This window comes from Oncorhynchus nerka, linkage group LG14 (genome assembly GCF_034236695.1).
Source record: "Oncorhynchus nerka isolate Pitt River linkage group LG14, Oner_Uvic_2.0, whole genome shotgun sequence".
Classification (NCBI taxonomy): Eukaryota; Metazoa; Chordata; class Actinopteri; order Salmoniformes; family Salmonidae; genus Oncorhynchus; species Oncorhynchus nerka.
In genome coordinates this window covers 27447495-27463676 of record NC_088409.1, presented here as the reverse complement: position 1 = coordinate 27463676, position 16182 = coordinate 27447495, and the positions used below count along the sequence as shown (strand labels likewise).

The following is a 16182-nucleotide window of genomic DNA, read 5'->3' as shown; positions in this document are numbered from 1 at the left end:
CCCGAATGAGTGAGCGTTCATGTGCAAAGGATTAGCATTTCAATTGTTATAATTATTACTCTGTAGTGACTTAGTGGACCCCCACTTCCCCTTTTGTCTAACAAGCCGCCATGCTGGTTTAGCCCACTAGGGCACATTATCATTTCATCTAACCACATTTACCTTGTTTGTTTATGCATTTCTGTGAATTACTTAGTTAGTAATAAATAAATGATTTAAGACAATTGATGTATGGATGACTCATAGTGAAGACTGGGTTTGTGCAGATTACGACGTTTGGAATGAGACTAACCGTGAGGTAAAGTAAATCATTAATTAATTCGAAGACTAATTGATCAGATAAAATATCTGAAAAGTTATTTTAGGAAATGATAACTTTGTAATCTGAATAGTTTTCCTTGGTGCCCCGACTTCCTAGTAATTACGGTTACATGATTAATCAGTAATCGCATAATAACTAATTACAGAGAATCTTTGATAAAAACTATGTCTTCAGTTAATGATAGTAAAGACACGACAGTGCAGTGGTGCGGCCCCCCTGAGAGGAAGATGAAGAAGAGGGCGAGGTGCTGCCCTGTCCCGTTGAACAACCCCTTGTCTGTCTGTCGGTTGCAGAGGGCCACCCAGGGCAGGAAGCCCTGTGTGTGGTGTAAACGGGAGAAAGAGTGAATGCACACCATCTGGCAGTGTGAGGCCTGTCCGGTGGCCCTCTGTCTCATACCGGGCAGAAACTGCTTCAGGGCCTGGCACAAGACTCACAAGTGGAACGAGGAAGTCATCTTCAGTCTGTTTTCTTAAATGTTGTCAAATATGTGGGTCTGGAGCCTCAGCATGAGATGTTAGTGGTTTGTGGTCAAAAAGGCCCACTTTCAGTTCCTGGTTCATATTGTGTTAGTAGAATTCAGGCATACATACATTAAATAAGAAATATTTCCTTTGTGTGTGTTTTTGCAAAAAAAGGAAGTTTGAAAAGTTTGCTACATTTTCTTAAAAGCACTCTTCCTCATGTTGTTTAAGTTGACATATTAAATACATTGTTAAAAAACAAATATGCCTCTTTCAAATGTGTGAACTTTGTACATTACTTTACAGTTCTTGTTCTTACAACTAACCGTGGTCCAAACAGTATCTTTCAATGCTACTTACAAAGACAAGGGAACCCAAAAAACAACCATGCACAGTGCCTTCAGAAAGTATTCATACCCCTCGACTTACCCCTCCACATTTTGTTGTTACAGCCTGAATTCAAAATGGATTAAATCATTTTCTCACCCATCTACACACAATACCACATAATGACGAAATGTGTTGTACTCCGTGATGTGTTGGATTTTCCCCAAACATAACACTGTTATAACACTTATAACATAACACTGTTATAACACTTATAACATAACACTGTATTCATGACAAAGTTCATTTCGTTGCCACTTTTACTTTAGTGCCTTATTTCAAACAGGATGCATGTTTTGGAATATTTGTATTCTGTAATTAATGTTAGTATTGTGGAGTAACTACAATGTACATCCTCAGTTCTCCTATCCCAGACATTAAACTCAGTAACTGTTATAAAGTCACCATTGGCCTCATGGTAAAATCTGAGTAGTTTCCTTCCTCTCTGGCACCTGAGTTAGGAAGCATCTTTGTAGTGACTGGGTGTATTGATACACCGTCCAAAGTGTAATTAATAACTTCATCATGCTCAAAGGGATATTCAATGTCTGCATTTATTTTAATTTTTTACCCATCTACCCATTGGAAAACCTCCCTGGTCTTTGTGGTTGAATCTCTGCTCGACTGAGGGACCTTACAGATAAATGTGTGTGTGTGATGTAGAGATGAGGTAGTCATTCAAAAGTCATGTTAAACACTAGTATTGCATTATTCTTTTTTGTTTTACTCCTTAACTTATTTAGGTCTGCCATAATAAAGGGGTTAAATACTTGTGGACAAGACATTTCAGCTTTTCATTTTTAATACATTTGTATAAACCATTATTCCACTTTGACATTATGGGGTATTGTGTGTAGGCCAGTGATGGGGTATTGTGGGGTATTGTGTGTAGGCCAGTGGTGGGGTATTGTGTGTAGGCCATTTAAAATTCAGGCTGTAACAACAAAATATGGAAAAAGTCAAGGGGTGTGAATATGTTCTGAAGGCATGGTTACATCATAGACACAAGAAACCTTTGATAAATCATTTATTTTTATTTGAAATAATTCCAACTTTCCACTGATATATTAAACTAATATACAGCACTTTTGCAGTGCCTAAATAAAAATATCCAGATACTTAAACAAAAGTTCACCCTAAGTTAATGAACTAGAACACACAGTATTTTTGTTATTTTCTCTTATGGACAATACAAAGCTACACTAACAAATCCATATATCAAAACACAGAAAAAGCAAACACTACTAAGGTTTTCCTGAGTGCCTCCCTAGTCCTGCATCCCTGGTCCCATAGGGCTGTGTGAACCAGACACAGTGCTGTAGTAGCAGACCAGGCAGCCTGGTTGTATCAGGGGACACATCCTCCAGAGGATGAGGTGGCTGTCCAGGAGCTGAAAGGCGGGATGGAGGTGGGGATCCTTCTCCCTCTTCCTCTCTTTCCCCTTCTCCTACCTCTCCCCCTTACTCTTTCTCCTCCCTTGGTGGTGGTGGAGAGACAGAGGGGGTTATTGATCCCACTCAGAGGAGTTCAGGCATTAGTTCCACCAGGGTGACTAGACTAGAGACAGACAGCACTCTGTGAGCCACTAGTGGGGCCTACAAGTCAGGGCTGAGTGGAACTAGGATGTATCCTTCTGATATTGATCTCCTCTACATCAGTTTTATTGACTGAAGCACTGTCCTGTGCTTCAGTTCCAATGGGAAAGGCAGTGGCCTTGCCTTGCTGGAAACCGGGGTGAGCACAAGCCTAGTCGTGTGTTTCCCAGCTGCTGTTCAACAACTTGTGGTGATGAGTTCTCCATGGTTGGCTGAGGATGAGAGGTAATCCCTCCTATCATCTACTGGCATCTGAGATGAGATGGCCACTGACCACAGCTATCAGGCCCTGGGTTAGCATGATGGGACTACCAGTGGCTTGTGATCATGGTGTGTGTGTGTGGACTGGAGTTCTCGAAGGACCAGCTATTTGTCCACTACACTGTCCTCAGGTAGTCTTCCCTTCGCTATCTATTTCTAAATCTCTCCCAAAAGTTCAAAACATAATCTTTAGTAATTTCCCCATCATCTCTCCCTCGGTGTCTGAGAGCTGCAGTCTCGCTCATCTTTTCAAAATCATACATTTCAATGGAAACACAAACTAATATTAAGATGGGTGAAGTTCGCCTTGCAGGGCATCTCACACGCTCCTCAAACATAACCAGAGATGCTCAGCATTAGCGCACAGTCTAGTTGGTATCTGGGCTGTCACTGTTAGCAAGAAATGTCTCTTGGCTTCAATGAGTCTTACAGGCAGCGCTGATGGTTCATCGTGTGGATGATTTTAAGAGTGTTTATGTTAGATACAGTGGTAGTGTGTGTGTGTGTGTGTGTAACAAAGGCAGTCTCTTCCTCAGTGCCGTGAGGGCATCTAGGCTCAGTACAACTTGTGTTATCAATTCCAAACAGAACAGTGTGTCAAGTCTTTTAGTCCAGTTTGCCTTTGCTCCAAGTTTGGCTGTTTTCCCTGGGGACTATTCATTCCCCTGACCTAGGAGTGGCTGTATCCTCTATTCTCAGCATGAGAGACTTAAAAAGGAGAGAAAAAAGAAAAATGTTCCTCTTCATATTTTATTCTCCTTTTCATTCCTCTATCCTTGGGCTCATGACCTGCAGAGGGAACATAGTGGAGGACGGTGGTTAGAATTACAACTATTATTCACTGTCTCTGGGGATTCTAGAACTGTTGTGTGAACTGACGTGAGCCGGAAATGATTAACACAACCTCGCACAGCTGCCTGTCTGTCTGTCAGAGCCGAACGTCCATAACCAGCTTTCTCAGGTTGGGTCTAGGGAGTATGACAACGTGAGACCAGGTAGTGTATATGGCTCTGATGCCTGTGGGCAAAGTTTGCCATCTAGTGGTTATTGGTGGCATTACATAGCCATTCCAATTCATGACCACCAGTCAAGTCCACATCTATGACCCCCACCCCCTGTAGCGGTCAGCATGGCCCCAATACATACCACAGAGTAGATAAGTACTTTAATCAAACAGCTTACTAACACAGTATAACAGAACCAGAATGGAGAGAGCAGTGAGGCTCACCTGTCTCGTCCCCAGCAGCCGGCCTGTTGTTCCTGTGCGTCCAGCAGCAGTCTGCGACCCTCCTCGTAGTCATCCTGGTCCACACTGATCAGCAGCCGGACCCCCTCACTCCCCGCCGCCCTCCGCAGAGAGTCTGTGATGAACACCCCCTTCAGGGCCTCTAGCAGCGCTCCACTCAGATAGTCCCCCCAGAAGGCCTCCAGGTTGTCCAGCTCAGAGAACTTGATGTCGCAGATGATGGAGCCCAGGTCGCGGGCGCGCAGCACGGAGGTGGCACGACTGAACAGCTCAAACTGACGCTCCAGGGGCTGCTGCTTGTCCGAGGAGACGCTGCCGCGCAGAGCCGACTCATGCTCCCAGTATTCTGCTCGCACACGCAGACGAATGTCTGCAGGGAGGGGGGAGGGTGAGGAGAGGAGATGAAGGGAGGTAGGGGAAGAGTGAAGGGAGGAAAGGGGACAGAGAGAAAGAGAGAGCGCAGAGGAATGGGTAGAAGAGGGAGGGTGGTGGAGGGGAAGATGTAGGGGAGGAGAGAAGAGTGGTAGATGTAGAGTAGGAAACGGAGGTGGCAAAGGGTGAAACAATCAAAAAGGGACAGAGGAAAATGGTGGAAGCAGGAGATTGAGTGGGTGAGATATGTACACATGAGAGTGAAAATCAAAGAGGAGGGTGGGATCATTTAGTCAGAACAAAGGGAAGAGAGGTGGAGGGACAAAAACACAAAAGAAAATGATAAGAAAACTTTTCAAATAAAGCCGTAATCACAGAATATTATCCCCAAAAACTGTCAAGAACAGGCTATGGGAGGGTTGATAGACAAGTGCCAAAGTAAAGAATATTTAAGGGGAGCCTACTACATTCAACAGGACTGTATCTGACATTAAACTAGTGATTAGAGTAGGATACCACATAGAAATACTTACTGGTGTAGGACACTGCTGTATCATTAACTACAGTTGATAACAAAAGTCTGTCTTTAAGAGTGATACAGGTGAGGCAGAACTGAAGACAGCTGTGGAGCACAGAGGTGAATGTAATACCAACCAGGCCATCTACCATCACTAACCTGACAGTGGGAACAAATATGACCTGTTCGGGTCCAGAAGAGCATCACTGAAGATTTACTGTATGACTAAACAGATCTATTTTTCACAACACCCACTAAAAAAAGCTGTTGTTGTAGTACTAGAGTGAAATCAGAGGATGGATAACAAGCATATTCATCAGGGAAGAACACCACCACACCACTCTGTACAGTTCTAATAGTCCACTCCCCATCATTATTCACCCAGGAGATTTCAGCCAGGCACTGTAATCTACACAAAACCTCTACACACTGAAAGCTAGAGCTAGAACTATGTAATCCATTTCTCTGAGTAATTACAAAGCTTGTTACACTGTACTTACAGGAATAATTAGTTATAGGTGGCACAAAACAGGCATAAATAAAATGCTACTTGTTGTGAGGGTTGTAGGACTTTGTTAGGTCACTCTTTAACACTGTAAACAGCCCTTGGGATGGATAGCAACCTTTCAGTGACATGTTTTTGTTCTGTTTCAGCAACAGGATAATTAGCGGTCATGCAGCAACAGCACAGTGAGAAGGGTCAGGAGATACATACTGTACTGAGCAAAGGCAAGCAGACCTCTGTCTCATCCTCCTCTACTGCCATTATTCACCAAGCGCCCAGCAGAACCAGCGTCCTTCCGACTTTGCTGCAACAAAAAATCCAAACCTTCCCAGTCCCACACTACCCCACCCTACCAGAGATGTGCATAGATTGGCAAACTTTGTTTGAGATACATTAGTTTCACGGCAACATGTTAGCACCAAACTAAAAAATAGATATTCAAATTAGAATATTCTTGTCAAAGAATGTTTGTTGCCAACATGGAGGATAGTTTGTCAAACTGTATATCTGGATTTACCCCACCCACCTTGCCCTCCCCAACTTCATGTAACAGAAAATGGAGGAACGATAAAGAGAAGAACTGGATTTAAAGAGAGAGAGAAGGAATATGGAACGGAAAGGGCAGAAAGGAAAGGGGGGACCAGAGGTCCAAAAACTCACATTGAAAATTAGACCACAGTCTTATCTCTCAAAACACCTGTGGATGTGAATAAGAGGGAAAGCTATGTGTAGTACCATACACAGGGAACCGGGTACCTACACATACCTTGGTCTCTGAAGACACCGAGACAAGTTTGGGTAAAGGAGAAACTGACAAATAGTTGCTTCCTCTAACGAGGACACAAGAAATAGAACCAGACAATTTAAACTGGAATGTTGTACCAAATGAACCAGGGACATGACTGTGCCTTAGAATATGTGATTCATTTGAGTTCTTTGTCTCCATCCACATTATTGTTCAGGCCCATGGGGGACAGCCTCTGGAGGGGGCAGCTTTGGAAAATGCCAACATTAGAAATGCAAATGTTGAATTGATTATGAATTTCTTAACATTTATAAGAGAGAAAACCAAACACTGGATCCTTCTTTCTTTGCTTCATAAGGTTGTAATGAGGAGGCAATACAAACACATACCACTTGGACCATCGGGGAGGTTAGATGGCAGGTAGCCTAGTGGTTAGAGAGTTGGACTAGTAACCCAAAGGTTGCAAGATTGAATCCCCGAGCTGACAAGGTAAAAATCTGTCGTTCTGTCCCTGAACAACAGGCCGTCATTGAAAATAAGAATCTGTTCTTAACTGACTTGCCTAGTTAAATAAAGGTAAAATAAAAAATACATCCTCAGGTTAGACAGATCTCCTACATTTACTGCCAACATTAAAAACATGCTCTGATGTACAACACAGTGTACCAAACATGTATCTTAAGATCAACTGCAAGTAGATTTGTAGATATCTAAAATATGTGTTATATCACATCAGGCCAAATATGATAATCATGATCATATTTCATGAAGGTCAACTGTTAGTTTGCACACAAAGAAATCGGATACAGAAGGTGTTTAGAATTTTTTTTTTTTCTTCCAGAAGGCAAAGTTATGGTACAAGGAACATTTCTGTCTCTATTGATACAGCAGCTCTTAGGACATTTGTCAATGAGGTTGATAGAGAACAGTAGGACGCATACAGTCCCGAAAATAAGACTAAATCCACACAGCCCCATAATCTGACATGTTGTGAAAAATAGTTGAAGGGTTGCCTTCCCTCATCACTACTCCAATGTCTCACCAACATCTCCACATTGTTACTCTGGGGAGATGTTTCTGCATGTCAAATCATGGACCATTTCAGGAAATACAGATACCTCTCGTCTAAATTGTCAATTTGGGGGCATTTCGTATCATAAAATACATGGTTTGTCCCTAAGGCAGTGTTTCCAAACTCGATCCAGGGGACCCTAAGGGGTGCACGTTTCGGTTTTTGACCAAGCACTATACAGCTGACACAAATAATCAAAGCTTGATGATTAGTTGATTATTTGAATCAGCTGTGTAGCACTAGGGCAGAAACCTACATGTGCACCCAGGGGGGGCCCCAGGACCCAGTTTGGGAAACCCTGCTCTAGGGGATACATTTATCTCTCCCTGCCAGCAGGGTGTCAAATCAGCTAAAACAGGATGTGCAGCTGACAAGGCACAGTACTGCTCTGAGAGGAAACTGAAAGTCAGCTTCAAGCTAATAACATCTGAAAGTTACCAGGACTGCATAATACCCCTGTCAATTGTCGATATGGTAAAACATGTCAGATAAATAAACTGAGTAAAACTGTAACAATTGTGCACTTTTGCAATGTACAAGTCTAGCGACATGGGTCATATACTGTGTGGGGACTGTGACATCAACACCTGCTACACAATGTCCCCATACTTCTAAATGACTGCTCCTTCCTACCTACTTGTGAAAAATGGACTTGCTGAGAGCACCAGGAAAGGAAGGCCCTTAAAACAATGGGAACATAGTGATTTTGTTAAGGTTACAGAGTCCTTTACACTTCATCAGAGACAGATAGATCCATTTAGACAGAACATTAGGAGGCACAACTTTCATTTTCTCCCTTTAAAACAAGGAGTTGGTTAGGTTCTCCATTCACCCCACAGAAAAGTACCCATTTACGAGGAGTCACTTGGTGCGAAGAGCTTCAACTCTTTATCGATCCGTTTTTCTGCTGAACGACAGACCAAGAGAGGGAGGGAGAGAGGGAGGGGTAGAGAGAGACAGGTAGAGAGACCTCTCTCTATTCCCCTTTGACCAAAGCTCTTTCTTTTTTTGGTTTGTGTGGTTTGAGCGTTTAGTGTTCGTTCTCTCCCTCTCAGTGTGTGTGAGAGGATGTTTTTTCCTGACACACGAGTCGGTCTGTTTTGAACTGCGAACATAGAGAAAGGAGAGAAAGAGAGAGAAAGAGACAAGCACAGTTGGATTGGATATCTGTCAATTTGGTTGTTTCTCAAGATCAAGCAGGCAAGCTTAACACTGGTTCAAAGGCAATCACTTGGAGTTTGAATTGTTTTTGATGCCTCCAAGTCCACTGTATAACATTACGGCTTACGTGGACTGTTTTACGTCGCTTCTAAATCGTAAGTTACAGTTTGGCATAAGAAATTGTAACCACAAATAACTGAAATACTAACTGAAACGCTTGAACTGAGAAAAGGAACTGATGTGAAAACAAACTGACTGGTAAGATAGAGGTAGTAATGGGTTTGGTCTGAATGCTGTGAGGCAGCATTGGACTGGACTGCCCCATCTATCTCTGCTCCCCACACTGGGAGCTCATTCAGGGGTCAGAGATGAGATACAGCATGCGGTTACACAGCCCTTAACACAACACTGTTGGGTCATTTTCCTCAGAACTGCTCGAGCAAAGGTTCCAGAGAAGCTGTCGGCGGCCATTTTATGTTCATATAAAGATAGAATTCGAGTTCAGACTGACAAGAGGACTGAGATCAATGGATCTCTGAGACCAGTTTGACATTTTTAAATTGAGATTCCAGAATGGTTTTGGTCTCTTTTTGTTTTAGTAAACCAGAATCAGTTGAGTTGTTTGAATTCTGAGAAAGGTATTTGTGATCACTGACCAGAGGTATCTACTGAAGTTGATGCCACAAGAACCACTGGGACATAAAAGGCTCCATTTTGATGGCTGCTTTAGAAGAGTAGTTTACCCCAAAACTAAAGTAAATCAGATGTTTTCAGTATGCATGTAGTGGGATATACACCAGACTAGACAGTGTGGAATATGCACTCAGTTATCACTTTTGAGGAAAACATCTGTCAAACTTTGGCTTTGAAGTGAACTACCCCTTTAAGAAAAATGTTCAGGTCAGTTTGAGCTTTGAGTCATTTGGAGAGTCAGAGCATGGTATTCAGAAGAGGGGTCAGGTTCAAGGTTGCATTACGGTGATTAAGAAACTTCTGGAATATTCTACGCATATTTCCGAGGACACTTTGGTCAGTTCTGTGAAACACTGAGGCCAACACCCCTCTTTAGAGTAATAGACACAAAAAAAAAATCATGGAACATTCCAGAACACTTTGTGGAGAGCACACTTTTTTCTGAATGGGGTAAGGAGGAACAGGATAGCTAGAATAATACACAGGCATTGAACACAGAGCATAGTGGCAGCCCCCCCTCGTTCTGAGGGGGAGGGCCTCTTTACCTTGGGCATCGGGCCAGACTGACGAGAGAGAGAGCGACTGAGGTGAGCACACACTGCAGATCGTACGGACAGAGTGAAAGGCCAGACCAGACTTTTTTTTTTTGTCCAGCCTTTCTCTCCGCTCTCTAGGTCCTCTCTCTAGGTTACTCGATCTGAGTCACAATCCTGAGTCAACCTGGTGGGGATCAAATGCGGAGTCAAGACAGCAACATGTTCAGAGGCAAAGCAACAACACTGTGTATGGTACATGGCTGGGACTGTGAGGGCAAGGCTACTGCAGAGGGCAAGGGGCTGGTATCCCTCGTAGATTGTTTAGGGTTGGATCACAGGGCACTTAGTGCAGTTGATTTAGAGAAGGCTGTTCTGATCGACGGGGACAAAATGGCACATTTGAAAGGGTTGCAGTGTTATGTTTGAGCGCTACGAAGTCAGTGTAAAATCATAAACATATTTGTCTCCCTGAAGAAGAGACTTCAAGGATTGTGAAAAGTTGTTGAAATCAGATCATGTTGATAAATAAGCAGTATCACTCATCAGTATGTGTCAGGCTGTGGGAGTGGCTGTGTCTGGGATAGCCACAGTATGAGGGGTTAGTTGGCTGTCAGGTCGGCTAGGTACAGCAACAGAACTGGAAGGGCTAAGGGCCTATTGACCTGGGCCCGGTTTCCTGATAGCGATTGAACTTAGGCTTACGAGTGTTTTAACGATGCATCTTTCCTATAACGGCCAAAGATGTAACATGTGTTTGCCAAAACACCATGTAGAGAGAACGGTCGCTAAGCGCGTCGTTGTGGCTTGTGTCAATACTGACAGGATCGAAAGAAAAGCAACGCTGCTCTCGGATCAGCTCCTTCTCCATTCAAATCTTACCTTAACATCCAAATTATTCCACAATACTGAAGACGGATCAGCTGCTAGAAGCTTATCACCTATGGCTTCCAATATTTAGGAGGCTGATTCTAATCCTTACCCTGTAATAATGCACTAAATCACGATATGGCACATTATTGCACACATTAGGCTGCACCGCATGAAATAAATACAGACAAATTACAGACTGTAGCCTACAAGTACAGTAGCAAAATAGAACTCAATGATTCAAATAGCCATTTAGCCTACTGTATATATATTTTAATGTACACATCTGTTTTAATTTCAAGCATATTTTTATACGCTGCTTGTTTGTATCAATTGCAAAGACATTGCCAACTTGTATTTGTTGTCTGAAGTGATCAGTGGTCACAGAGGCGGAGTTGCCATGTGATTCTATGTTTAGCGGAGCTCTTCTGTGTGTAAAGTGACGCGGGAGGGCAAAAGAAAAAGCATCTAAAGACCCACTTAGCTGTTCTATGAGTGGTCTGAGACAGGCGTTAGATTACAAGTGTAACGTTAATAACGAAGGTTTTGGGAAACAGCTCTGAGATTTAATAATGCCCCGACGAAGGTTCTAACAAACTTAGCTTTAAGATGCTTTTGGGAAACCGGACCCTGGTCTAGGAAGATGTCAGCAAGTGTGAGGCTATCAATTCAACTTATATGTTCAGTACACATTCAGAAATTCAGCGGGACTTTCTCTAAACTTTATGTTAGGGATCGGAGAAGACAGACAGTACTACCAACATAAGATACAGGAGACCTACCAGGCAGGGTTCTTAAGAACAGGAGCTGAAAAAAACTGGGTAAGAGAGAGAGAGGGAGATACGTGGGGGGAGATGAAAAGTGAGAGAAGGAAAAGAAAAATGGAGAAAGGGATAGGAATCTCTCTTTTTGGAACACCAGCAGTAGTTATGTAGCCTGGATACCAGCCTGTTTGAGGTATCATTCCACTCGTTGTCATGCCAAATGAGTGACAAGGAGTGGCATGATCGCACAAGCAGATCTTGGACCAGGCTAGTAGTTATGCTATATGAAGAAGACAAGCTCGGCTGACAAGCGTATAGCAGGCGTATAAGTGAAAGACAGGTGGTTTACGGTCTTCTACATTCTAACTGTCCTTCCCCTGGGCCTCAGTCTGGACCACAGGCTAGTTATTACGAGGCAGCATTCCAACCATGTGGCAGCTATAGTATGTAGGTCTAAAGCATACATTTTCCCCACAAGTATTGTCACAAAAGAGCAAGGCAGCGTAACATTATTTTTGTCTGCACAGAACAGACTAAATTGCTCTGTTTAATGAGCTTGTGGGTTGACGCAGAAACGTCCCATTAAAACATAACACGCTTGTGAGTTTAAGGTTGAATGCCACATTGAAATGCCATGTCCTACTACTACACGAAGCCTGCTGTGCTGTGTGGAGCTCAGACAGAAACGCTGACTCACACTGCTGTGCATTGGGTGTGTGAATTCCTCTCAGGGTACATCTCAATAGCCTAAAGAGGCTTCCTTCCATTGTTTCCTCCCCTTTATCAGAATGGCCAGGATAGGTAAAAGGCAAGTAAAAAGGCTGGACATAGGCATAGTATATTTGATAGATGGAAGTTGTAGGCGAGCCAACCCAATTCCCCTCTGTGCTAAGGTCATCATGAAACAGAACAGATAGATTTCATTTCATTCCGTTTCAGGTTGTTGTTTTTTGCTTGGCCGTGCAAGCAGACTATCCTTGTGTGGACGTCTACAGAATCCCTCCATTGTGAGGATGTTAGTGTGGCTGGAAGCACACAATCAAAGACCCCGGGAGTGTGTAAAACGCTGTCTGAAACCCTGGTGATAATGTTTGAGTGTGAGACACTTTGACCACCACAGAGAGCATATGATGACCAGGTTGAGGGGTTAAGTCAGGTCAAACACAGCCAGTCAGTATGGGTTGTATTTACTGATGAGCGGTCACTCATTCACACATGCTCTGCTCTGACAGTATTGTTACAGCACAGCCCACTCACTCCAACATGCCTGCAGGGTAGTATTGATCTCCCAGGAGGCCCATGCAAACCATTCTCAAACCAGCAACGGTGGGACGGTCAACTTATGGTCAGGGTATAAGCTGAGCAGAGGGAGCAAACTGAAGTCGTTATCTTATGTGAGGACATGAACACGGCACTGGCTGGATTTAAGGTTGCTTGATATGGGTATTTTAAGTTTAAACTTACTGGTGAGACAAGGTGGTGACTGGGACATTCTGATATGGCAGAGATTTGTAGTATCATCACTGTTAAGGGCTGTTGGGGTGATGGTGCTTACAGCTTCTCATTAGAAGTGAGATAGAAAATGGATGTAACCCAGAGAGAGAGAGACTCAGACACAAGTATAATGGCAAGAGAGGAACCCAGAGAGAGTGTGGTGAATGAGCAAGTGGGTTAAAGAGAGAGATGGAAAGACAATAGAGAAAGAGAGATGGAAGGGAAACTAGAGAGAAAGAGAATGGCATGGAGGCGGGTCTTACCGCAGGTCACTTTCTCAGGTATAGGTGGGGGAGGAGTTTCAGGGATGCCCGTTCTTCTCCTGTGGGAGGTGGGCTTGCTGGTCCAGCGGCGGCCTTTACCCCTCTTCTTCCGTAGGGGGGCGGGCGTTGGCCTGGCAGAGTCAACACCTTTTGAACAGACACAAATCCAGCAATGCTTAACTGGTGCAAATCCAGACAATTTCAGAAACAGTTACTGACATTTCTTAGAGACAAGTTCAGGCATGCACAGATTGTACTGGAGTGTAGCTTACCCCCCCTCCATTGCTGGGTGGCGTGTTCGTCATGTGATTCTGTCTGTGCACAGGGGTCAGTCAGTCCAGATGTGCACACCTGTCTTTTGTCCTCTGTCCCGTAGTTCACTCTGAAACGTTCTGGTGATACTGAGAGGTAGATTAAGGTCAGACACTGACACAGCAGAGTGTAGACGGACAGGCAGATAACACACAGCTGGGAGGAGTAGGCCTACAGGTGATTATGACAACATTGTCTCTATTACTGCATGTTGGCTTCCAGTTATGAACAGCACTCTGTTACAGTCCCTTACCTGTCCTCCTTTTCTTGCGGGACACCAAAGGCAGGAGGTCGTGTCGCGTCAGGACTCGCAGCAGCTGCAACAGGGGCTCCAGGTTACCCTCACTGAGGTACCCACGTCTCTCCAGCTCCAGCAGCAGTTCTAGCCCACTCTTGGGCTTGTGGCGGGCAGCGGTAGGGCAGGCCAAAGCAGGAACCTTGGGCTGTAACCGCCGCCAGGCCTCCAGGAGCACTGGGCTGGGGGAGACTCCTTTACTGGCCTCAGGGTCTTCCTCACCGGGCTCGCTGGTCCAGCCAGCTGGGTCCAAGGGGTGCCCTCCAGCCGGATAGGTCTCATCCAAGAGGAACGACAGCACCTCAACGTCTGTCTCTGTCAGTTGAGAACCGACAACTTCAAACATCTCGTGTAGAGAGAGCATCCCATAGTATGTCAGGCACTCAGTCTCGTCCCAGTACAGAGAGTCTCGGAGAGAGTACCTTGGACGACGCATGGTTGCCATTGTTAACAAGCTAGCTGGCTATCCTTTCCCAATGCACCTAGGCCATTGTGATAAGAATAAAGTTAATTAGACAATGTGGGTAGCAATGAAGTAACGACTCAAAATGTCAAACTAAACAACAGGACTGGCTAGGTTTATCAGGTTATCAAATAACAAGTCAGACAGCAGCCACAACGAGAATGGACCACGAGATATTGACATGCACTGTTACAGGCTTTAAAAATGCAACCAACTGTCTAATAATAACCGATTTGGCGGTGAACACAAAGCTACTTCGTTTTCGTTGTGGCTACGTTGGAGAGCTCGAGATCTCGCCGAGCCACCATACCTTGCAAGTACAAACTGTGTTGACAGTGCAACAAATTACGTTACGTAACAGACGTTCCACTGCCGGAAGAAAAAAAAACTGCACTTTACATTTAGATTGACAGCCCTTGAAAACGGTCAAAAATAGAGATGGTCCCTCATACATTGCTACATTTGTCTCGATTTGATAGTAAGCTAGATGGAAACATCAAAATAATTAGTTGCAGCTGGATGAACCATTTGGGTAGCTAGCTAGCTAACGTTAGCTACGAAATTATCGCTAGCTAGCAACAACAACAGCTGACTATACCATGAAGATGAATCAAGACGTTCAAATACATGTAAAGACTAAAAATGCGGTTATTCATTGTCAATATAATATTGTTAATCGTTGCAACAAGCTAAATAATATGTTATTTTGTGAAACTCGCCTTCGTTGTTCGACGATGGTCAGTGTTGTCAACACAGCTGGGGTGTATTCATTAGTCAGGTTCGGTTCTAAAACGTTTTGTCTGTTGCAAAACGGAAACCGTTTACTCTCGGAAGCAAACGGAAGCAAACAGAAAAAATGGAACAGAAACGGGACGAAACGGGGAGGGGCCTGCCTAAATGTGTCCAATATAAACTCTAGTTTTCGTTGCAAAACGTTTATCAACAGACAAAACGTTTTGCAACTGAATCAACTAATGAATACGCCTCGTCTCGCACGCAGAGCTGGCAGTAGAACAACAACAAGCAGTAACCAATCACTGCACTTGTTTTTTAGGACGTGTTGGCGAGGAGACGAAGATGATGCTGTAGTCAGAGGCCTACTCATTTTATACATGAAGAACGCGAATGAGATCACACCCTATCGTGTATTAATGCTATTTTAATGGAGGATTTTAAGGTTACATATAAATGTGCTCTGTGCATGCGTGTGTCTATATGGCAATGCTGACTATATGAGCGCTGAGCTCCCACAGATCCATCCGGACATGATGCTGCAGGTCTCTTCTCCAGCTCCGAGAAGGGTTGGTCTCTCTGATGGTGGAGGCACACACTGTCTCCCCTCACATTCACAGCACTGGGCTCTTTCTACCTGGAAGAGTCCACAGAGATACATTGATTTTCTATACATCCAATGGCCATAATCTATGCGTATTATATCCTGTATTATTACAAGAGTAAAGATTGTCTTGGGGCCCAACCACCTTGCACCATAGATCTAACCCACCTCTGCGCATCTCCAATACAATGTCTCTCACCTGTTCCTCTGGACTAATGACCACCAGGTCTCCGCCCTGTTGAACACAGTCGACCCGACCGCTGCTTCAGCACCTCCTCAGTGGAGAAGAAGTAACACCTGGAGGAGAGAATCTTCCAGCCCTTAAGACAACGTGTGTGAGGCGATGATGTACACAAACACTTACACACGCACACACATAAGAACACATCTCCAATCCAAAGTTAAATCTAGAATTGGCTTCCTATTTTGCAACAAAGCATCCTTCACTCATGCTGCCAAACATACCCTCGTAAAACTGACCATCCTACCGATCCTCGACTTCGGCGATGTCA

General features: G+C 44.1%; 1 protein-coding gene across 5 annotated transcripts; it reads right to left on the bottom strand.

Moving 5' to 3' along the window:
• Nucleotides 1-2187: 2187 nt before the first annotated feature.
• LOC115140781 (DNA-binding death effector domain-containing protein 2-like) lies at nucleotides 2188-16156 on the bottom strand. 5 transcript variants are annotated; one of them, XM_065027893.1, is made up of 7 exons: nucleotides 15870-16155; nucleotides 13830-15703; nucleotides 13537-13665; nucleotides 13265-13411; nucleotides 4258-4645; nucleotides 3934-3997; nucleotides 2188-3818 (listed from the first exon to the last, which is right to left on the bottom strand). In XM_065027893.1, exons 2-6 carry the CDS (start codon nucleotides 14314-14316, stop codon nucleotides 3958-3960), a joined length of 1191 nt encoding a protein of 396 aa, XP_064883965.1. In that variant the 5' UTR covers nucleotides 14317-15703; nucleotides 15870-16155; the 3' UTR covers nucleotides 2188-3818; nucleotides 3934-3957. The 5 variants fall into 5 exon arrangements, with proteins under 5 accessions (XP_064883965.1, XP_064883966.1, XP_064883964.1 ...); XM_065027892.1 differs by lacking the exon at nucleotides 2188-3818 and having other exon boundaries at nucleotides 3961-4046; nucleotides 13830-14353; nucleotides 15564-15703; nucleotides 15870-16156; XM_065027891.1 differs by lacking the exon at nucleotides 2188-3818 and having other exon boundaries at nucleotides 3961-4046; nucleotides 13830-14353; nucleotides 15054-15703.
• Between the last annotated feature and the right edge of the window lie 26 nt (nucleotides 16157-16182).